The 21,579-nt window shown below is 53.0% G+C and overlaps 12 protein-coding genes across 12 annotated transcripts; 8 read left to right on the top strand and 4 right to left on the bottom strand.

The window, feature by feature from the left end:
• Nucleotides 1-39: 39 nt before the first annotated feature.
• Nucleotides 40-1,239, top strand: Z520_00272 (uncharacterized protein; the record flags this gene model as incomplete). Its single annotated transcript, XM_016770793.1, has 1 exon — nt 40-1,239. One exon carries the CDS (start codon nt 40-42, stop codon nt 1,237-1,239), a length of 1,200 nt encoding a protein of 399 aa, XP_016637703.1.
• Nucleotides 1,240-1,804: 565 nt separating this feature from the next.
• Nucleotides 1,805-4,191, bottom strand: Z520_00273 (uncharacterized protein; the record flags this gene model as incomplete). Its single annotated transcript, XM_016770794.1, has 5 exons — nt 1,805-2,220; nt 2,303-2,915; nt 2,994-3,207; nt 3,269-3,885; nt 4,105-4,191. 5 exons carry the CDS (start codon nt 4,189-4,191, stop codon nt 1,805-1,807), a joined length of 1,947 nt encoding a protein of 648 aa, XP_016637704.1.
• Nucleotides 4,192-4,950: 759 nt separating this feature from the next.
• On the top strand, nt 4,951-5,440 carry Z520_00274 (cyclin-dependent kinase regulatory subunit; the record flags this gene model as incomplete). Its single annotated transcript, XM_016770795.1, has 4 exons — nt 4,951-5,057; nt 5,107-5,251; nt 5,302-5,360; nt 5,407-5,440. 4 exons carry the CDS (start codon nt 4,951-4,953, stop codon nt 5,438-5,440), a joined length of 345 nt encoding a protein of 114 aa, XP_016637705.1.
• A 340-nt stretch (nt 5,441-5,780) lies between these two features.
• On the bottom strand, nt 5,781-6,413 carry Z520_00275 (uncharacterized protein; the record flags this gene model as incomplete). The annotated part of the gene is made up of 1 exon (XM_016770796.1): nt 5,781-6,413. The coding sequence occupies one exon, from the start codon at nt 6,411-6,413 to the stop codon at nt 5,781-5,783; it is 633 nt and encodes a 210-aa protein (XP_016637706.1).
• A 918-nt stretch (nt 6,414-7,331) lies between these two features.
• On the top strand, nt 7,332-7,790 carry Z520_00276 (uncharacterized protein; the record flags this gene model as incomplete). Its single annotated transcript, XM_016770797.1, has 1 exon — nt 7,332-7,790. The coding sequence occupies one exon, from the start codon at nt 7,332-7,334 to the stop codon at nt 7,788-7,790; it is 459 nt and encodes a 152-aa protein (XP_016637707.1).
• A 30-nt stretch (nt 7,791-7,820) lies between these two features.
• Z520_00277 (uncharacterized protein) lies at nt 7,821-8,237 on the top strand (the record flags this gene model as incomplete). Its single annotated transcript, XM_016770798.1, has 1 exon — nt 7,821-8,237. The coding sequence occupies one exon, from the start codon at nt 7,821-7,823 to the stop codon at nt 8,235-8,237; it is 417 nt and encodes a 138-aa protein (XP_016637708.1).
• A 347-nt stretch (nt 8,238-8,584) lies between these two features.
• Nucleotides 8,585-9,917, bottom strand: Z520_00278 (uncharacterized protein; the record flags this gene model as incomplete). The annotated part of the gene is made up of 2 exons (XM_016770799.1): nt 8,585-9,723; nt 9,797-9,917. The coding sequence occupies 2 exons, from the start codon at nt 9,915-9,917 to the stop codon at nt 8,585-8,587; spliced, it is 1,260 nt and encodes a 419-aa protein (XP_016637709.1).
• A 512-nt stretch (nt 9,918-10,429) lies between these two features.
• Nucleotides 10,430-11,414, top strand: Z520_00279 (uncharacterized protein; the record flags this gene model as incomplete). Its single annotated transcript, XM_016770800.1, has 4 exons — nt 10,430-10,601; nt 10,666-10,815; nt 10,882-11,024; nt 11,079-11,414. The coding sequence occupies 4 exons, from the start codon at nt 10,430-10,432 to the stop codon at nt 11,412-11,414; spliced, it is 801 nt and encodes a 266-aa protein (XP_016637710.1).
• Nucleotides 11,415-13,295: 1,881 nt separating this feature from the next.
• Nucleotides 13,296-14,557, top strand: Z520_00280 (uncharacterized protein; the record flags this gene model as incomplete). Its single annotated transcript, XM_016770801.1, has 5 exons — nt 13,296-13,454; nt 13,522-13,631; nt 13,726-13,946; nt 14,032-14,207; nt 14,387-14,557. 5 exons carry the CDS (start codon nt 13,296-13,298, stop codon nt 14,555-14,557), a joined length of 837 nt encoding a protein of 278 aa, XP_016637711.1.
• A 711-nt stretch (nt 14,558-15,268) lies between these two features.
• Nucleotides 15,269-16,498, top strand: Z520_00281 (uncharacterized protein; the record flags this gene model as incomplete). Its single annotated transcript, XM_016770802.1, has 2 exons — nt 15,269-15,298; nt 15,326-16,498. The coding sequence occupies 2 exons, from the start codon at nt 15,269-15,271 to the stop codon at nt 16,496-16,498; spliced, it is 1,203 nt and encodes a 400-aa protein (XP_016637712.1).
• A 420-nt stretch (nt 16,499-16,918) lies between these two features.
• Nucleotides 16,919-19,189, top strand: Z520_00282 (uncharacterized protein; the record flags this gene model as incomplete). The annotated part of the gene is made up of 1 exon (XM_016770803.1): nt 16,919-19,189. One exon carries the CDS (start codon nt 16,919-16,921, stop codon nt 19,187-19,189), a length of 2,271 nt encoding a protein of 756 aa, XP_016637713.1.
• A 601-nt stretch (nt 19,190-19,790) lies between these two features.
• On the bottom strand, nt 19,791-21,453 carry Z520_00283 (uncharacterized protein; the record flags this gene model as incomplete). Its single annotated transcript, XM_016770804.1, has 2 exons — nt 19,791-20,993; nt 21,199-21,453. The coding sequence occupies 2 exons, from the start codon at nt 21,451-21,453 to the stop codon at nt 19,791-19,793; spliced, it is 1,458 nt and encodes a 485-aa protein (XP_016637714.1).
• Between the last annotated feature and the right edge of the window lie 126 nt (nt 21,454-21,579).

Below are 21,579 nucleotides of genomic sequence, written 5' to 3' on the forward strand. Positions count from 1 at the left end.
TCAACAGCTCAACATTGAGCTCAGCTGGCGATAATAACCATGAAGCCTCTATCGGTCCTACTGCCCTGTGCAGCACTCGCCCAATATGTCGCTGCTCAAGGCGCATACCTCTTTACCATCGACCGCTCCATCACCACCCCATCGACCGGCATGATCGATTCAGAAATGGCCAGCGCCATTATCGCGAGAAGAAGAGCCCTGACGGCCGATCGATACCTGGGCATCACAGACTCGATGCTGCTCGAAGATCTCAATACCTATGGAGGATACCAAGCCCCTTTGTTTGGAGAGAGCCACCCCAAAGATGCGCCAGGAAAGCTGTTCATCAGAATATCTGGGGTCGATATGCAGGTCAACGACTTTAATATGGCCATGCCTGATCTGTGGATTTCGGATCCAACAAAAGACTTGCTCAGCGACTTCAAGGCCGTGACTGACGGGAGTCGTAAGGAGAAGGACGGACTCTGCGAGTATGAGGTTCCCGCTTCTCGCAATGCACCCAACAGCAAGGGCGTCGAGGTCGTCTTCACCTATCCCGCCGAAAATGGAAGATGCCTAGCGGCTTCAGAGATTCCAAATATCCCCATAATCCTGTCCCTCCACAGTTTCCTGCCCACCAACCCCTCGTCTGTCAAGACCCAATTGAACTCCCTGGTCCGCATCCTCAAACACTTCTCCGCCACTGACAACGTCGAATCCACCCTCCTCCTGCTTCCCTCAACGAACAAATTGAAGAACCCCAAGAAGAAGAACAAGGCCCACAACCACAAGCACGCCGCTCGCTCCGCACAGGAATCCGAAGAGGAACGCTTGGACCTCCCGTCCCCATCCTCCGTCTCTGACTTCGAGACCATCACACCTGCCGCGAATACGTCCACGAACTTCACCCTCCCTTCCGTGATCCCCCAGTGTTTCACCTCGCAATCCGCGTGCGAGAACACCACAAACTCGTGCTCCGGCCACGGCTCCTGCTACAAGGCCCACAGCAACTGCTTCAAGTGCCGCTGCACATCCACCCTCGTCCGGATCAACGAGGACGGAACGAAGAAGACTGTCCAATGGGGCGGAAACGCGTGCCAAAAGAAAGACATTTCTGTCCCCTTTGTCATGTTTGCCTCTTTCGGCGTGGTCATGACTGCGTTGGTAGCTGGCGCGATTGGCATGCTGTACAGTATGGGAGCTCAGGAATTGCCCAGTGTAATTGGAGCTGGTGTCGCGGGGCCGAGAGCTCAGAAGTAGGTAGGATGTGGCGTGGCTGCTGTATTGTTATACTCCTCCATTTCATGAGATGGCTGGCTGCAAGTGGGTGGGCAGGTAGGGGGGAGTTCGGTTGAGGCTAGCTAGGATCGAGCCAACCACAGCTTGAACACAATGGAAAGATACTCTGTATAGACGAATCAATCGTATGAGCAAACAGGTACGATATGAATGTACGGTTGGTTGATCACCGTCTCATGCCACTTTACCCAAATATCCTACTGGACGCTGTCCTCGAGCAAGAAGCACTTGGCAGGGCAGGCATTTTGGAATTTCACAAAGTCACTTTCAATCTTCATCTCATCGACTCAATAAAACCCTGTCTGTGAGAGTACACTGAGGTCCCGGTCCTACCAAGCACATAATACAATGCCAATCCCATCCCATTGCACATGATATGCTCGTGCGAAAGCAGTCCGTCCACCGCCGCGCTTTCCTATCCGGTTTTTTTTTCTCTTCAAGCCATCATCTGGACCAAGAAAAAAGTTCTTTCCTACCAAGAAGTTATCAATGCAGGTGCAAGTTCCTCCTCTCCATATTAAACAGCTTAGGATGTGCTGTTGAGATGTACAATCAAGGTGCACCTCTCAAAGTCAAACTGCAATTGACTGGGCGCATACGTCTTCCTCTCGCCTTCCCTCAGATCCGCCAACACCTCCACGACAAGGACATTCTCCCCAGGAACGAGCCTGACCTCAAACGCCCCCTCCACATGATTGCTGTTGCTCTCCTTGTAGACGGTGGAGTTGTGCATGAAAAAGATGCGATGACGGCGACGACCGGCGAGTTCAGCGGTTGTGTTGGGGACGATGCGCAGGTCGCGGTAGTGAGAAGGCAGAGCGATGAAGCCGCTCGTCTGGGTTTTGGTGGACGAGCCGTATCTCACAAGCTTCCAACGTGGATCATTCGGCAAAGAAGGGTTGGTCATGAATGTCACAGAAGCGAGCAATGCGTGGGTCCAGCCTGGGGAGTGGAGCGGTCTCAATGTCAGCAGACTTGAGGCCGATGGAAAAGCTTACATGAGTAAGGGTACGGCTGAACTTACCTCTGCCAGGGTCACGAAAGCGTCGTTCCATGGGAATGACGGATTGGTTCAAGTAATTGTCGTTGGAAACCGATGGATTCGTGCTCATTGTAGGGCTAGAAGACTGCGGCACAGAGGGCTCGAGGTGACCGGCTCCGTTCGTGAGAGGCATTGTATTCGGAAGAGACGTTTCGACTTCTTGGACAGGGGTTGGCAGCTGCTGTCCTAGATTTTGCGCAGGAGGGTGTGAAGCTCTCACAGCTTCCTGAGGTTGGGGAGTGCTTGCGATACCATTGACTTTGACCTCGTTGGTGGTTGTATCAGCTTGCTCAGTAGTTGTAGCCAGTGAGGCGCTTCGACGAACACTGGGAGCAGCGCTTGAAGGCACTGGAGTTGCTCCGTTAACTTGAGCGGCCCTCGAATTCGCCCTGTGCACTTTACTCAAGGCTTGACCCATTTCTTCTTTCTGTCGTCGGAGCGATTCGCTGTCGATCGTACCACCGACCAGGTTTGGTGTGAGCGTAGACGAAGCCATCGTCAGTCGCAGAGCCTTTGGCTTTGGTTGTGACAAAGAAAGCTTGAGATTGCGTTTTGGTTGAGCACCAAGTGACTGCATCTTGGACTCCGACCAAGCCTATGAACAGGATAATCGTTAGCGTTAGCGCGTGCTCACAATACTGCCGTCTAGACACGTGTCCAGGGTAAACAGTACCTCGAGTTTTTCTGCCATCAGGTAGATGTCGGACCCTTCCTGATTGTAATCTTTCGCGTTGTCCCAGATGAGTCGCACTTCTTTCGCCAACGCGTCCCAATCTTGGACTGCATCTGTCTCTACCAAAGCCCGGACATCTGATATGGACGTCGGCTTCTTGACCAACTTGTAATAGTCGGGATAATCCTTTTTGGATACCTTTTCCTCAAAATTGCTGGGCAACAAATGTCAGTCTGTGTGGTCATACACCGCAGAGTCTCAACGGGGTGAGTTACATTGCATCTTCCTGCTCCGACAATTCCTGCAAAAACTTCAACTGTTCTTGCCTCACATCTTCCCTCGTCTCGGTTAGGGTGTCCGTGGATGGAGTGGCCTGACTTTGACGTCGCCGGGCCGCAGGGTTAGAGAAGACCAGCTTGACCCTCTCCGGAGCCATGGTTCCCTCTGACGACATGGATTGACGTCGAACCTGATCAAGCAGTTCTTGCGGAATCGGGGTCGGATAAGCGCGATAATCTGGTCGCAGATACGCTGGATTGTGCTTTGGCATAAAGTTGGACAAAGCCTTGCGTATGCGCTCAGCATCTTCAAAGATTGCAGATCGACTGTTGTTATAATCCTTTGCATTTTGCACCATTCTCTTCAAGTCTGACTCCAGGATCTCTAGGTTGTCATATCCATAATTCTCCAGCCGCTGCTCAATCATGTTGAGGGAAAGAGGCATGGCAATTTGCTGGTAATAGTCAGGATAGTCGACCCTGCTAGGCAGGTCCAAGAAATGGATTGCGACATTGCGGCCATTCTTGTCTTGCGACTTCTTCAACTGCCTCACGAGCCTCAGACCAATGTCTGTGGTGGTCTCTCGAGTTTCTTCCTCAGGGAAATGGGTATCCTGCACACACCTGGATTAGCGAAACTCTGTTGAGATGCATCAACCATTGCGAATGCGATCAGTGCAGTGCACTGCGGTCAAGTCAAGTGGAGGCGGCATTGCACGCAGCATGAGGTGCACAAGGCGGGGGTTCCGCGACTCTGCGCACGGTCGAGAAGTGCAAGTGGTAAGTGGAAGTTGGGAGTTGGGCGAGTGAGAAAGAATTATTTGAATACTTACGTCGCTCCGCTTGCGTCGCTTGGGATCAGGCGTGGCTAGAAAGTCGTCGGGGTCGCCTGCAGGGCCGCTTCTGCGCTTCGAGCTCATGATTTCGCGGCCTCACGAGGTTTCGAGATTGGGCGAGGAATGAGGGATGCGGGCGCAGGAGGGGCCACCATCAGGTGCAAAGTGCAGTAACTCGGTATTGGGGAGATGAACAGGGCAAACGAGGCCCTTGCGAAAGCATTCAATGGTGTGGGAGTTGCATGCGCCTTGGGGAGACTTCCATCGCTCGCCCTTCAAACAGACTTATGGGGGTGACAGGATCTCAACGGGGACGCGACACACAACGCAACTTCGCAGGGCGAAAACCAGCACACGTGACAGCGGCCGGATTATTAGGTAAGCCATCGGCCTGATCCGAAGTTGCTTGTTGAGTTTATCCGAAACATCTTGGCACCCGCACCTTCTCTCATAGGCTAGCCCGTTGGTTTTGGCTCCCCGGTCTGTGTTTACTTCGGCGAGCCTCTGGGACGATCCGCCTCAAACACAAATGCAGGCCGCAGTCCTCTGCTTCTACCCCTCGCGATAGCCCGTTTCCAAACGCTCTCTTCAGGTCGGAGCCTGACCTCGACACATTCTACAGACCGTCCGACTCGGTTTCGCTCTTTTCACCTCCACATTCTACGCAGCCCTTGCATGCGCAAGAGCACGAGACCATTCCGCGAAACCTGTCCGCAGCTACCCTAGCACCGCTAACGGTTGTGCCACGTGGTACTTCCTCACTGTCCTTCATCACGTCTCTCGAGCGAGAAACCCTTGAACAGCGAAGTCTTCTCTACCGATCGCGTCTCGCAATCCAGCAATATGGCGGAAGTTGACATGTCTCGGCGGAACAAGAAGCCTAGGTTGTTACTCGAGTCTGAGAGGGCGCGACTGGAGGAATTCGTTGACAGTATCGGATATTCAGCAAGGTGTGTATGGAGTGAACTTGCTTATCGGTCCGAGGCTGATACGCGTCAGATACTCTGACAGCGAATTCGAATACCGTCATGTACAACTCCCAAAAGCCATGTTGAAGGTCATTCCGAGAGACTATTTCGACGACTCGAAGGGGACTTTGAAGTTGCTGTGGGAAGAAGAATGGAGGGGATTGGGGATCACACAGGTATTTGAGACTGTCACGTACGTGTGATACTTAAGCTGAACATTATGCAGAGCCTGGGATGGGAGCACTATGAAGTCCACGAGCCAGAACCACATATCCTCCTGTTCAAGTAAGTCTGGCGTCTCTCACATCTGTGCAGACGCTGACACGTGCAGGCGACCGATTGGATACCAGCCTCCTGCTCATTGACCTTGACACAATTTCATCCAAGTCACTTCTCCGACTAGCGCAGCATTGGGAGGGCGTTTTTCCGGAAACACAGGAACCGTGTTCACATGTGCATTCAGCGGGCGTGCTTACTACCTGTTTGTGTATGTCTTGATGAATGGATCCCACGACGGCCAAAGATTTGGGCACAAAGATATTGGTGGTCACTCAGGTTTAGTATAGCCTTATCAGCTCAACCACTGGATCGGCCCTGAGCCATGAAATAATGGATGGTGGTCTCGCACGCTACTCATTGTCGTCTGCAAGTGTCTCTTGGTCTCCTTGGCACAAACCCCTGCTTTGTTGGTTTGGCGCCTTTCTCTCAGGACGCGTTCTTTTGCAGCCACTCCTCCCATTGCTCTAATGTCCAACCAGAACTGATGCTGCGTTCCTCTACGCCATTGAACAAGACGGTCGGTGTTACATGGACACCAGTGACTCTGTTCGCTTTGACCATGAACTTGACATCATCAGTGACCTTGTTCCCAATGTTGAGTCCACCTTCCTTGTCTGGCTTGTCAGGTACCAACAACAAGTCCAGAATGGTCTTCTCGTCAACCCCTTCCACAGAGCCGGCCAGCTTGGCCAGTCTCTTGTACGTCTCATTCCGACCCTCGTTCACCACATTGACATCGAAATAATCCTTTTGTTGCTCAAACAGCTTCTCGGAAAACGACCAGAAGGAGCCGGGGGCGGTTTTCAAAACAGCAGCACCAGCCTCGTGGACCAGAGTGGAAGAAGGGTGCCACGGCTGGATCTGTTGACGGAAGATGACGCGGATGCCCGGTTTGGTGTACTTCTTCTCAATGACAGGTGCCACACTCTTGTAGAAGGTCTTAAACATCTTGGCCGAGAATGGGCAGACATAGTCCAAGTATAGCTCGATGGTGTGCTTTGCTTCGTTGCTAGAGGCCGAGGCCAGAAGCTGGCCGGAGAATTTTGGCGGAAGCGCCATTTTGATGGAGTCTATGATAGTGTCTTTGTTAGAAACGCGTCACTGTGAATGAGGTTTTCTGATATATATGTATGTAGTCGAAAGGTTTCGGCTTGTGCAGACGGGGATCGTCATTCACATGCAATGATGAGGGCAGGGCGTTCGTTACTCAGCCCGCGATTCCGTCATCAAAACAGGGGATGAGGAGCGGCGTATCACGTGGCGATAGCGATAGGGGAATATACACCTTGATGCATCCTTCCAAGCTTCAAGTTCCATTCTCTTCCCTGTTAAACGATCCATAGTTCAGAGAGCCTAACATATCACAATGGAAATGACGGAACTGTGGGCATGCCTGCTGACTGTGCATTCACCTCAGCCTCTGAGTCCTCAATGGCGCCGTGAACTCCCTCCGCCAGTTGCAGCTTCCGCAGCTGTACCAAATATCGAACATGGCAGTTATACCCTGCCACCAATGCCAATGGCATGATCTTAAAGTCCGCTGTCTGCTCGGTCTCTCCTCTTGAGTATCCTGATCATCAGTTTATCAAATCTCGCATCTCAAGAGCTCCTTACCGGAAGTGAGATTGCGGCCTTGAAGTCAGTATGTGAACTTTTTCTACCTTTTCCTCCACCATGCTCTGCGTCCGGACGAAGCAAGCCTCGTTGTAATTTCTTTATTATCCCAGGAAGTTGTCACTGGCTAGTGAGGCTGGAGTGAGGCTGGAAGGCTCCTTCCCCATAGCATAGAGATACAGTCTTTATCGGCTATCATGGAAATTCTGATCCTACATCAATCTTCTTCCCAATCGTCTTTCGTATCGTTTGAAAGGCCACATTGTCTATACTTTTATCTCATTTGGTTGGTCGCTATCTTCGCTCGTTTCCTTTATCTACTTTCTGCTGGGTTCGTTTCCACCATCGTCAGCTCTTTACTTCATGCATCACAATACGGACGAGGTTAAAATGCAGGAGTCCCCTCTGTCCGAACTCTCGCTATGCATATCACCTTGCATCACAGCCAAAACCAAACTTCTGACGGACCCTGCCATTGATTACCATGTCTATTCTCTGATCCACAAAGTCCACGTCCTATGCAAAGTGTTGGAAGGGCTCAAGCCACCCACGGCCAACGAGAAGCTGAGCGGTCAGAAGATGCTCTACCTCAAAGCCATCAACCTGGCTCCCGTGCTTACCATGATCGCCGCCAACGATATGCAGAAGCTTGCCTGGCGTACCACGATCAATATCGTCCAGGTCTCTCAGTTGAGTGCACGCTGGAGAGCCACCACGATCAGTATCGTCCAGGTGCCTCAGTTGACTGCACGCCGGAGACCCACCACAGTCACCACTTTTGAAATGCTCAACTACGGCATCCTGGTGACCTGGGCCATTTAGGTACATGTCCTGCGGATAACTTTAATCACCATGGACGGAGATGTTCTGCCAGCACTGTACTTTCTTGGCCTGTTCATGCTGGAGCAATATCGTTTTCTTGAGGTCCAAGAAGCATACATATTCGACGAAGAAGAAGAGGCCATGAGACCATGTCCATTGATTGCTTCTACAGATGGTGCCGGTGCAGAAGATACTGCACCACTTGAATGTGCCATTTGCCAGGTGGACGACATCGGCAGAGCAGAATATGTCTACAAATTAGGGTGCGGCCACAAATTCCACAGGTGGTGCCTGGTCGTGTGGTTGATCCACGAGGGCCGGTCAAACTGCCCTTTGTGTCGAGGTCGAATCCTCTTCAACGATGTCTGCATTCCAGCATTGGATCCACAACAACTGAGCTTGGTGGTGGACAACGATGATACGGCGTGTTCGTTGGCGGAACTCTGAACTCATTCAGTACCAGTTACGAGGGGTCTGGGTGGGAGGACCTGGATTCTTTGCGTCTTTGAGGCTTGTTGTGCAAGGTGCAAGGATGAGCGACATGATATCAACCTGGACACTTATGGAGGCTGTCTGGCGTTGGGCGTTCGTTTCAAAATGGAACATTCCTTTTGTTACATTTGATGGGCGATGATCAGCGCGGGGGTTCGGTGTGACATAACCATGATATCTTAAGAGGCTCGAACAAGTTTTGTACATTGTGTCTAGTTCAGGTCTTTGAAAGCACATTCACGATCCCAATCCTGGTTTTCTTCTGCGTCACTTGCCAATGTATTGTGTACCAGGTATAACCCTTACTTTTCAGCCCTCTTCTGTGCGGGCCCTCCTCCTTGCGCACGCGAGACGATGACCTTCTGCACCGTCTGCATGAACTGCTCGGTCTTGCCATGAGGAAAAGTCGCGTTGTTGTTCAGATTGCGCACAATCTGGTCCAAGAAGGGCATCTTCTGCTTCTTGACTTCCGGGTACACCCCGCGCACATAGGTGTCCGCGAGGCCCTTGTGCTCGCCGGGTCGGGAAACCACGTCGTCAAAGTCCATATCCTTGGGCTGTGTCTCGACGTTGTTCTTCTCCGTCTCTTTATCCGCCTCCACCTTGGCCATTTCCTGCGCGATCTTTAGGACTTCCTCCTTCTCCGCCTCGGACTCGAAGCGCGTGAAATACCCCTTGGTGTACCATTCCGCCAACTGGCCCGGCGTCTGGTAGCCATGCGGAATTCGGTGCGCGAGCCACTCAATCCTCTGTTGCACGCTTTCCACCAAACCGGAGTTGGAGAGGGGGGTGTTGGGCCAGTCCTTGCGCAGTTCGGTCACGGAGAGCGACTCACCGGGCACATGGGGCAGTTCTGTCGTCGGGTTTGCGGGTGGGTCAACGATTGTGTTGATGTAATTCTCCACACGGGTGGGGAGGTCTTCGGCGGCGAAGGCGGAAGAGTCTTCTTCTTCGGCGAGGGAGGTTTTGGTCTTTTCGACGAGGCGCCGAACGCGGCGGTCGGTGGTGCGCTTGCCCGTCGATGCAGGTGCAGAAGCTCCTCTAGATCGGTCTTGTCGTGGAGACTGTTGTTGAGCGGCACCAAACTGTCCCTGATGTGGTTGTTGACCCTGACCACGCCCACCGGCCGTTCGTCGAATTAGCAGCTGTTGACCTTGACCTTGACGAGGAGCTCCCGTGCGTTGTAGGAGGCGGCCAGAAGGTGGTGCGCGAGCTGCTCCTCCTGCTGCTCCGGCAGCTGTCCCGGTTCGAGCAGCGGTTCCCGTTTGGCCAGCAGTTTGCGTTCGTGGTGAGCCTGTTCGACGCAGAATTGCTCCTGCGGGTCGAGTCGTTTGTGGTCGAGTAGCTGAGCCACTGCTGGCAGTGTTTCTGTCGAGCGCGCCGCGTAGGGAGGAGCCAGGCAGAGGTCTGCCACTTGGCTGACGGGATGGCTTTTGATCACCTAGACAAGGGTTATGGTCAGTTGGCAATGCTCCGAAACGACGAGATGTGGACGGGGGATGTGTGTGCGTTACCTTCATCGTACGAGACTGTTGAGCTGGAGAATCCTCTGGAACTGGTGGTCAGTGGAATCGATGGAACAGTAGACCTTGGCCTGAGGCCAAGTCTCGCACACCGTGCGCAGACTTGCTCCATGTCAGCCAGATAGGGACCTTGAAAACGGAGACAGTGAGGATACGGTCGCTGGAGAGGAGTCTACGAGCAAAGAAGCTCAAAAGGCTGCATTGAAAATTGTGGTCACGTGAGAGACACAGACTTGTAAAGTTCTGCGCCGCTTTAAAGCTCGGAACTGACGCCCATCTTTCCATCAACATTGCGACCGAGGCGTTGGTCCCTTAGATGTCCCTGTTTGAATGTTGCAAGGTTCTATGGTGGCAATCTGAGCATACAATACAGGTTTTCTTGTCAAAGGCGAAACGCAATTCTACACGCTTGGAGCATGGAAGGTAAGGAATCAAATTGACTGACCGGGGGGGGGAGTCCGGTTTCGCGTCTCAATTCTGGGAGATTGCGGTTTCAACAAATTGATGGCCATCCATCCCATCGACAATTGCCGGCTGCTGAGATGTCGTCTACAGATAGCTTCGCATAGGATCACTGAATCTCATGAGATATGCAGAGTTTCCAAGAGCTCGCATCTCGTTGAGATGAATGCTTCAGTGGCCCATCCCTCTTTACCCAGGGTTCTGGTGTTCATTTGCCTGATATTTACTGCTTGCGCTCACGCTACAGCAAATTTTACCATTGTCAATGGTCAAATATATACACCAGGTTTAGCAATCATCGATGCACCTCAGCCATTTACGCCTGAAGGGGGTGGTGAGTGCATACCGACATGATACGCGAATAGACATATTATGAGGATACTGAGCGTGGTCCGCAGACTTCCTCCAGGTCGCTCTTGATATCTCAGGAGATGGCCGGATCCCCCAGCCTCCGTACTCTCCTAGCGTTGAGACCGAGATTCTCAATATCACCATGTTTTTGTTCAGCTATGTTACGGGCCTCAATTTGACGATATCGAATGGCACCAGTTATGGCTGGCTGAACGATAGCTCGGAAGCACCAGAGTTCCATTGTAACTCCACAACCAGCCAAGGCTTTCAGAATGCGGGATGTGCGGAGATTATGGCACAGGAGAGTGGCAGTACCGTGAAGCATGTCAACTGGGCATGGCCTGACTGTCTGGTTGGGAATGGTGACGACGATTCCGGGAGCTCATCCGATAGAGGCTCTTATAATGTGCGATCAGGACCGCCTTCTCTTGCTCTCTCTGGTGTACTGACTCTGTTAAAGGTCTCGATCCATCAATCGTTTCGAATCAATGGGACCGGATACTACACAATCTTCAACCTCCCCATCCAGGTCACCAATTCCATTCCTAACACCACGCAGCTGGCAGCCAGTGGAACTCGCCCTTCGTGTGCACTCCGAAACAACCTCCTGCAAAATCAGACGAGCCAGGATGTGAGCGTGTCTCCTCCATCTTCTCAGCCGTATTTCGGCGGTGCTCTCAGCGTTGAGGGCGGGACCCAGAATCAAGCAGTCGCGGGATTGCGCGTTCCGAATGGCAGCATGGCAGGACTCTCGACCCTCATTTTCATTGTTCTTACTTCACACCTGACGCTGTAACACACAGCGCTGGCTCCTTGGTGCTGGTTTCTTGTCAAAGGCTATGCAAGCGGCCTTGAAATGCATCATTGTGTACGCGGTCAGCAAGATGGCCGCTAGTTGTACATATTGTTATTCTAGGCGACACTCCGCTGGTGTCTGTGAAATCCTTTCTCGACGCCGGCAACGTTCCGACGCGATTCTGCCTTGTGCTCCGGATCTGTTGAAGCGATTGGAAGGCCGAACACGTTTTTGCTCCTATACACGACGCTAGTGAGACCAGGGCGAGTCTGTTGCGTCTGTCACCGCACATTTGTTCTGCCGTCACTGGCGGGTGTCCTCTTCGCCAGGGCACTTACACTTCTTCCTCTCGAGCAGCAACGGTCGGTGTACCAGAACTCTGTTCCAGAGGAAGTGAAGGTCTAGACCCTGCATTTGTGCTCTCTATCCCGCACTTAAGCGAAGATGCGGATACAGATGAACCAATCTGGCGGAAGAAATAGATATCACCTACACAGGTAGGCAGGGAATCTAGCGAGCCAGGTTCTCCGCCGAAAGTCAGGACGAAAAGTCCTCGTTCCGGAGAAGAATCATGCTCTCCAGAGCCTTCATCCAGCCAATGTGCAACGGCCATAAGCGGTGGCGCACTGAGGCTTTCATGCTATGACCCGGGCCGTTGCCTCGGCAGGCACTTATCTTCAGGGCGTCATGTTCCGCCCAGAGTGAGAAGTAATCATGAAAGTGCCATGGCACCAGCGGGTTATATAGAGCCCTTGGCGGTGTCTTGGAAATATAAATCTTGTTTCAACTTCTTCTCCCACAAAATCCTTGAACTCGGGCCTCTCAACCATCCCATCAACTCTTCCTTCGTCACTGCGGAAACGATCCACGGCAATGCCCCAGGAAAGCTCTTCTTCCGAAACGTTTGGGGGCATCCTGATTCCTCACTAGTTCTCCCCACATCCATCACCCCACAGGCTACAACGCACGAAGGTGGCGTTTTCACTTCCGAGAGCAGCAATGCTACCCTTTCCCCGACTCGAAAACTCTGAGATGCTGTCATCCGGGCTTTCCAGACACCCAGCCAGGTTCCGAGACACCAGCAACCATCTACCCAGGCGCAGGCACGGCTCCGGGTTGGAAACGATCATCGCAGCAAGTGAATATGTCAAGATCCACGAGCACGATTTAGCAAACCAATGGAGCTCCCCAGCCAGTCGGTTCCATTCGCCTTCCATCGCGTTTATGCACCTCCTTCGATCGAGCGATGGCTCCCCCAGCGCCTCTCCTTCCGCTCTGCCTCCGGCTGCATAGACCCTTGCAAGTGCTGAATGATCCTTTTTACGGAGAGTGAAGGTTCCGTTCCCCCTCTACCCCAGCTGCTGCCAAACATGACTTGGGCCTGTCCTTGCCTAGGTAGGTCGCTATCCCCACAGCCTAAGGGGAACAAACCCGCTTTTCACCGCAGAAACCCCTTCCTCTATGTGCCTACTCGCTCCTCGACGCCATCCAAGGCAAAGTGCGACAATCCCCACGGGGCTTGACGGGGTTGCATCGTCCAGTCGTCGTGCACCGCTGACTCCCCGCTAATGGAATGCACATGGCGACCTGTTCTCCTGAATGGAGATCAACCCAACCAACGTGGCCTAAGGAACCTGACTGCATCGATCGAGTCGGCAATGCAGGGAGGTTAAAATGCCGACGAAATGTTGAAAAACTTTCAAGAAGACCGGCGTCGCCGGCTGTCCCAGACGTCCAGCTTGCTTCTCGCGTCTATATTTTCGTGGCCTGACCTTTGGGGAGTCTAATCCTTGCTTCACAACCCAAAAGAAACTTGGAGATACTCACATTTGTTCCTTTCCTTCCCACCTCAGAAAACCGCGTGTACTCGCCTCCTTGACAATGGAAGAGGTCAAAGGTGCTCCTTTGAACCACCTCAATTCGAAAGAAGATTTCCTTCGCCGTGTCCAGACGGCAGACAGTGTCTTCCTCCCTCGCGATGTGTTCGAAGCCCTGTACCTCTCTCCAGAGCGTAATGTTGCCGGAGACTTGAGGAAGAAGGTAAAAGAAATTCCAACCCCCCTCGAAGCTGCCTGGCTTGTTCTCACGGTCTTGTCTCCTTTACTAGTTTGGTAACCCAACACCTGCCGCTCTCATTGGCTTCGTCATGGCTGCGACTCCGTACGCTGCCGCAAACATGGGCTGGCGTGGTGCAGGAGGCTTAGGAGGTGCCCTTATGTGAGTAACTCTGTCCTCCTCGTTTTGATTCTGGAAATACTATACGTAAACCACCCTCTAAACTTGACCGACTGACCACCGATCCTACCTACAGCCCGGTCATGGTCTTCTTCGGCGGTCTTCTGCAGATCCTGGGCGCCATCGCCGAATGGATCCTGGGCAACACCTTTTCCATGTGCCTGTTCTTCACCTACGGCACTTTCTGGATCGTGGCCGGTACTCAACTCATCCCTTGGTTCGGCGTCGGCGTCCAATACTCCCCCACGGGAGACTCGTTCCATGGCATGACTGAATCCAGCTATTACGCTACCGTCGGTAAGTAGTGTCAAGGAAGTCTACCAAAACATTGTTTGCCTTGCTCATTTACTAATACAATACCGCTTTCTGTGAAATACAACAGGGTTCTACTACCTTTCGCTCGCCATGATCACCACCATTTTTTGCGTCTGCTCCTTGCGCACCAATCTCGTCTTCTTCTCCGCGCTTTTCACCCTGATCTTCGCCTTTGGATGTGCCGCGGGGGCTTTCTGGAACCTGGCGCTCGGCAACGTGCACGCGGGCAGCAGGTTAACCATAGTGAGTCGCCTCGTCTCGCTCCCGAGCGCTTCTTTAGCATCTATATCGATTTTGCCATTTTCCCCTCCCAATACCCTGTTCGACCAAAGCTTCTACACCATTCCCTGTACCGAGAATTCCACCCCTTGTACACCGAGCCCCCCTTGCCGGATCCCCGAAAGCTGACCCATAGAGTGCAGGCAGCAGGAGCATTCACCTTCGCCCTGACGATGATGGTGTGGTACCTCCTCCTGGTCCAGTTACTGGAAAGCGTCGACTTCCCCATCACACTCCCCGTGGGTGATTTGTCGAATTTCATCAAGGGAAAGAGTCAGAGGGCCGCGAAGAAAATCGCACAGAGCGAAAACTGAGAAGCCTGTGAAGTGGGTGGGAGTTGGAGGTGAATGAAAGGTTTGCGGTGTTGGCCGTGAGTAGTGCCGAGCATGGGCATGTCCCTGTTCAAAAAATGAGAGTTGTGTGCGATTAGAGGGAGGCTCGTGGCAGCACGGTATCGATAGTGTATCCGGATCAAGTGACATGATGCGTGCGATACGACACCCGGAAGTCCGAGACAGCTGGAGAGGGAGGAGCATTCCGCGTCGAAAGTACAGCCAACAAGTCAGCAGTCACAGCTTTAGTTCTATTCAATGAGAATGGGAAGCTCTCCTGCTCAAGGTCCGTCCGTCCTTGTACACCACACGCCAGGCTAATGGCGGTTCTCCTCGGCAGCGCGGCGTTCTAATTGTTCTAAAATATCCCACCGGTCACGCTCGTAAAACTTAACCTGGTAATTGAGCCCGTTGTTGTTGTCCCAATACTCTCGGCTATCGACATCATAACGTATGCAAAAGTAGAGTGTCTGCGAATGGAGCTGCCCGAAGCGGGTGAAATCCGAGAGTTGGATAACAAAAGTGAATAGTTCGACACCTTCGAGTTGTTCTTGACCTATGCCATTTTGATACTCGGCCGTCACTTCTGATATGGTCTTCCAGTTGTCAAGCGTAAATCTGGCTACCACCCTTTTCTGGAAAGAAAGGTTCAAGACTCGAACGACACCAATGAGCTCCGTACTATCGCTCAAGATGAACACTCGCTCAACCCGAACAGGGTCCGTCTGTTGCGACTGACCTATTTTCCAGGTAGCAAAAGATGATTTGAAGGCTCTTCTTGCGGCTGATCCCCTTGTCAATGGCAGCTTCGGCTGGAGGAAGCGTGTCGATTTCACCATGAAGCAAAAAGAACTTACAGAGCTTGTGGCAAAGCTTGACCAGTCGAACTTGACCCTAAGTGGGTTCATTAGCGACAGCGAGATGCTTGACCGTCTGCAAACACAGACGACCGATCAGCTGGAGGCCTTGAATCTCTCCACGAGGCTTCATTCCATCCGTAAGCATGCCGACAGCCTGCACGACGCTCTGCAAAGTGCCCGACTGCCCAACTGTCTGGATTCGCACCACATCACCCTGCAATTGGAGGATCGCGTGCTTCAGATCGAAGCAAGCAAGCCGAATCCGCGGCCGGAGATCAGCTTTCGCATCTCGGTTGCTGCTGATGCTTCTGGTACACAGTGGTGCCAGACTGTGATCAGCGTGTCAAGGTTGCAGACAGCTTCTCACAGGCCAGTGGAGGATCTCTGTCACGCCATCAGACGCGCTGAACATCTTGAGAACAGCTTCCACTTACTAGACAACCTGATTACCACACTGCCTGTCAGTTCACGCTTCAATCACGGGGAAGATGTGGATACCACAACTCTAGCAGACCTCTTACAGTGCAACAACACAATTACTCCCAAGAATATCACCATCCTAGCTCTCAAGCTGGCCTCTTCAATCGTGCAGCTAGGCGCGACAGGCTGGCTCCAGGAGTGTTGGACAAAGAACATCATTACATTCTTTCACCCTCGTGGCAAGCCGGTATACTACACGAGCAATCCCCTCCTTTCGAAAACCTTTCACAACGCCTCTGCGGCTCTTGTCGGTTCGGCTCATCAGCATATCAAACCCATCGATGCCCTCTTCGAACTTGGCGTCCTCCTTCTTGAGATCGGCCACCAAAAGCCATTCGAGGCTTGGCTGTCTGAAAACAACTTGACCTGTGTCGATGACTCGCGCCTCGCTCGCCTGCCTCGAGCACTTCAATGGCACGAAGAGAGTGACGGCGTGCTGCCAATCAAATACCGCATTGTCATTGCGAGGTGCCTCAAATGCTCATTTGATGAGTATGCCTTCAGCTGGGACGATGCACAATTTAGGCAGGCGATCTGTCGAGAGATAATTGAGCCATTGCGTCAGAATGCATCGATTTGGTAGCCAAGGATAGATAGAATGACAATGTCCATTGTGCTTGACAAGGAAGAAGGCACTTGAAGAACGACGAGGTGGACGCTGGTTTGAACGGAGCTTGTCGGCCCTAGAAGGTCGGAAGCAACTACTACCAAAGCAAGTGTGAGACTCTGCTGCGTTCAAAGGCCACCCTAGTCGTGACGACATTTATCTCCCACTTCGTATATCGGGAAGACGCAATGTCGAGACTGTGCCGGTGTTTGTCTCTTTAGAAGCCGCTAAAGACATCGAGGTTGATGCCAAGACCCAAAGTACACTAATCCCAATACGGTAATTGACTTTTCGGCTCCCATCATCTGCATTGTTTCCAGGTTGTCACTTGTCCGTCACTTTGTCTCGGAATTCTCGATCCAAAAACTTCACACAAGAACAACCCAGCAATTCACCATGGTCCACACCCGTGGACAAGGCGCCCGGCCAGAGGGTTTTTCCGAGTACCAACCTACCAAACGTGAGCGAAAACCGCGCGACCTTGGACACGCTGCGTCCATGGCGTCTCTCATTGTCTCCCGCTACCCCCATTCTGAGCTCTCTGCCCCCCGCTGCTTCACCGTGGACCCGTCTTCCCTGACGGAGGCGGAAACGAGTGGACCATTCCCCCAGAGAAAGCCCCAGTACAGAGATGCGTCGACCCAGACGGACGCCGAGCTAACGTGCAAATGCCAATTAGAGCCCGCGAGCGCAAAACGGCGACGAGACCCAGACGAGAGCACCGACCAGAACGCGTCGAAGCGGCGCAAGGCTGTCACCCCCGAACAGCCCAAATTCCTGTTTTCGAAGACTCGAAACCGAAGCCTCCTGACCTCTGCACCCCCAAAACTCAGCTCCCGGCATGAATCTCCCTTCTTCCATCGAGCTTTCGAGCCCACGAGCCCCGAGTCCAGCCCAACTATCCACGAAAAACGTCCTAAGTTGCGAGAGCGACCGAGCCCTCAGCAACCGAAAACCCCTGCCCCAACCCCGACCCCAGTAGGCATTCTGGGAAGCGTGAGGAAATTTCTAGGCTACCTCACTGGTAGCGGTACACAAGGTCCGGCAGAAAATGAGACGCAACAACAAACCCCACAACAAAGCAGTCAGGGTGGTCCAGACCAAGACCAAGATCCAGATCAAGCACAAGACAGAGACACAACTGTCACAGAACAAGAGGAATTCTCAGAACAAGGCAGTCCTACCCCAACACCACGAATAACTCTGCACGAACCTGAATCACCTGCTCACAATTCTCCTGCTGTGGATAGCAGAATCCTTACTCGCGAATATTTCAAGAAACGCAGAACAGCCAACACCATTGCAGGTCGGGAACAATTGGCAGCTATGGCCGATAGTACGGAGAGTAAGGCGGCGGACTTCAACCCCACCGATACCCCAGGCACCAACAAGCGCAAACTCGCTTCAGTTGAAGGCCATATCCCAGGCCCGAAAAGCGGCGGATTTGGAATCGATGACAGCTATCTTGACATGGAAAACGAAGTCGAGGGCATCGGCGAATCATCATTAGCAGAGGCTCAACCTGCCACACCCGCTACTAAACTTCCGCCACAGACTCCCCTACGTTCTGCAATGAGACAGGTCGGCACAAATCTCGGTTCAGTCGGCCGATCTGTCAAATCAGTGCGCATCAATCCGGTTGACTCAGTCAAAGCCGTCTATGGCCAATATGGTCGCTCTGGTGACTATCGTGGCAGCACCTTTGCTGACCTCTCAAGTCAGTCGCCGGACTCCTCATCTTCTCTTCCATTTGACGTGGATCACATACATTCGCCGACCACAATGCAGAATACCAGAGGGAATGGGACCTTTAGATTCCACCTTGATCCTAACGTCACTGATCCAAATGATGACACCTGGCGCCCATCTCTTGCAAATCCTCGACCCGGTCACTTTCGCGTTCCTGATGCGGACGAGTTTGAGGACGAAGAGGAAGATGACACGTTCACGCCGCATCATGCGACTTCACCGGAAGAAGTACCACCTCAACCCAGTACCCCTCGGATGTCACACGCAGAACTCCCACAAAGTACTCCATTCGAACAATCAGGGTTCACAGGACACACAGACAGCATCATGGTGAACGAGACACAAGAGTTGCGGCTCAACAAGGCGAGATCAGACGCTCAAAAATACAAACCCGCCAAATCTTCTCGGCTTTCTCTGAGCGAGCAAGCACGATCACGTTCATCGTCTCCCCCAGCCTCAGAAACAGAATTTACCGAACCGCAACTCGGGCCGGGAACGCCGACGGCGGAGAAGTATGCTGGCAGACAATTCCATGAAACACCCGTCCCGGCTAGTAAACGACCTACAGTGACGAGACTCATGAGTCGCGAAGAGTTGGACAACACCGTGATTGGGGAAGACGGCATGACGGAGTACGGACGCGAGCACCAATACGACTCGTGGGCGGAAGACCTGCTAAATGGTGCTAATGCCCCATCACCGCAAACATACGTCGAAGCCGGGATTGCGTCGTCGTATGTAGAATCCCTTGTACAAAAGACATGGACAGAGAGAGACACCAGAGAATCCATTGAGTTCTGGGAGAAGGAGTTCGAGGAAGGACTGAAGGCCGCACGGGAGGCGAGCAATCGCGGGAAAGTGTTGGTTTGGGTGACAGATCCGGACGAGATTGTGGAAATGGAACAAAATGGGTATTGAAGGGACGAAAGAGGTCTTATCTAGCCAATTCTGCAACACGTCAGGCCTGCGCTGAAATACCAAACAGGCACTTTTTGAGGACGAGGGCGTGTTAATATCGGATGGAAGCCGATTTGTCTGAAAGAGCCGTGTCGAGCTATTGTTTTACCAGGACTGCAACATCATGTCAGGCGTGCCTTGCAAATCAGGGAGTCGCTGTTTGGAAAAGCAGAGTGTGCTGATAACGGATCAAAGTGGACTTGTGTGTGAGGAAGCCACGTTGAGCTCTTGTGTGTCTCCGTGGAGTTCCCTCAGCAGTCAATGTCGAGCTTTTGAGGAGGTCTCTCTGTTGATACAGAACCACGTCGAGCTCTCGTGTGTCTCCGTGGTGGACGACATTTGGGAATCCCCTGCGAACCGATGTTGAGCTCTCGTGTGTCTCCATCGGTTTGTTTAGGGACCTACAAAGGCGTTCCCTCTCTACAAGTCTCATGCAAACATCAATTGTTGAACTTGTATTTTCTGCCATAGTCCGTCTGTCTACCTTAGGATCCTCTCGTTTTGGGGTCCCCTTGTGCGAGTGAATACCTGGTAGCTGAACGTTTTTCCCATCCACAGATCCTCACTTACGATTCGCGCCAGAACTATCTGCACCGTCTTCAGCCTCGCCCGCCTCGCCGTTTGCGATGGCCTCCTCATCCACGAAGCCGACCTCAATCAAACTCATCATACTCCCCGGCGGAGTCCTTATGGCCACAATGCCCAACTTCTTCACTTTCCCTTTGCTAGCATCACCCTTATCCTCTCCCTCTCCCGCTGCGGCGGCGGCAAAGACGTCTTCCACCAACCCTTCACCGGCCTTGGCCAACAAATCCGCCCACTCTCGCTCGTCGCGCTCCTTTGCATTCAGGAGTAACATCATCTGCAAGTCCTGGGACCGCTTGATGCGCTCGAGCGGTTCGGGCAGCATTCCCACGGCAGGCGGCATGACCTGGTCCATAATCACGATGCGCGATGTGGGAGTCATGGCGGGGACGATATGTCTCAAGACTTTGATGGCCAGGGCGTCGCTATGGTTGTGGATGATCATCCTCAAAAAGTAGACGGAGGCGCCGTGGATGGGTTGCGGCGTGAAATAGTCGTGCGCCATGAACTCGAATCTGTCGCGCAGGTGGGTTGGGATCACGCTCGTGGCTGGGTCGCGCGCCGCGGATACCACTTTGGGAAGGTCCTGTACGACGATGCGCACGCTCGGGTCCGTGGCTTCGGCGATCGGGATGGCGCAGTGCCCAGCGTTTCCGGCGACGTCGACCACGACGCTATCCTTCGGCAAGGCCTTCCAGTCGAACCCGCGCGCGACGTGCCCGTTAGCCATCAACGGATTCGCGGTCAGGTGTGTCATCAGCCTCCCAAACCGGTCGCGCACAGCCGGGTTGGTCTCGTAGTAATCGTGGCAGGGGAGGTCCGTGTCGTAGTAATAGCTGAGCGCGGTCCTCGTGGGTTCGGGCCGTCCGTGGCCCCATTTCTCCAGCGCGTCGACCTGGACCGCGCACAGCGGGAACGTGTCTTCGACCAAAAACCCCATAAAGGTCGCGATCCCGGCGTGGGTGACGAGAAGTCGCGATGCGGCCGTGTGGCCCACCAACCCCGGCTCAGGTTCTCTGAAGACGTGGAGTGGCATAACCTGCCGCAACATCTGCTTGAGTTGTGATGCGTCGAGCCCCAGCTTGTCTGCGAGGTCGGCGTAGCTGATTGTGCCATTCAGGGGGACCCCCGCGGCCACGTTGTATCTGTACACATAGCGGAAGGCGTTTAGGTCGTGGTTCTGTTACATATGACACAACAATGTTGGTTTGGTGAGAACACAACAAATTATCTAGGAGAAAGAGGAAGGGGAAAGACGGGGAGGGAGGGAGGGAGGGAGGGAGGCTGGGGCTATCTATCTTATCTACCCATCTATCCATTTGATGGGGGTTTTCTGTTTTCTCTTTCTTCTCGGTACCTTGGGGGGAAAAAGGAAAGTTACCCACGCAGTGGTAGAGATGCCACGTCACGACATCGTCCGGCCCGGAGGCGAGATCATACAGTCGCTTGGCTGCCGTGCGCAGCTCAAGCCGGGTCTGTTGGAACTCGGGCGTCGCACCGGGTGGAAACGAAGATGGACCGTTCTCGTCGAAGCTAGGGAGAGGGTGATTCTTTGCGGAGAGGTACTCTTTGATCTGTCTTGCCGTTGCGAGGCATGTCTCTGCCAGCTTCTCGAGATCTTCTTCCTGGGGACTTAACATCGCGATTTCGAAGAAAAGAGAGACAGATGGAGGAGAGAAAAGGGGATTAGGGAAGGTAAGTCAAGAAGGGCAGAAGTGATGCTGTATCTTTCTCTTGAGATAGATCAATAAATAGAGAGATAGATA

Source organism: Fonsecaea multimorphosa (assembly GCF_000836435.1).
Source record: "Fonsecaea multimorphosa CBS 102226 unplaced genomic scaffold supercont1.1, whole genome shotgun sequence".
Classification (NCBI taxonomy): domain Eukaryota; kingdom Fungi; phylum Ascomycota; class Eurotiomycetes; order Chaetothyriales; family Herpotrichiellaceae; genus Fonsecaea; species Fonsecaea multimorphosa.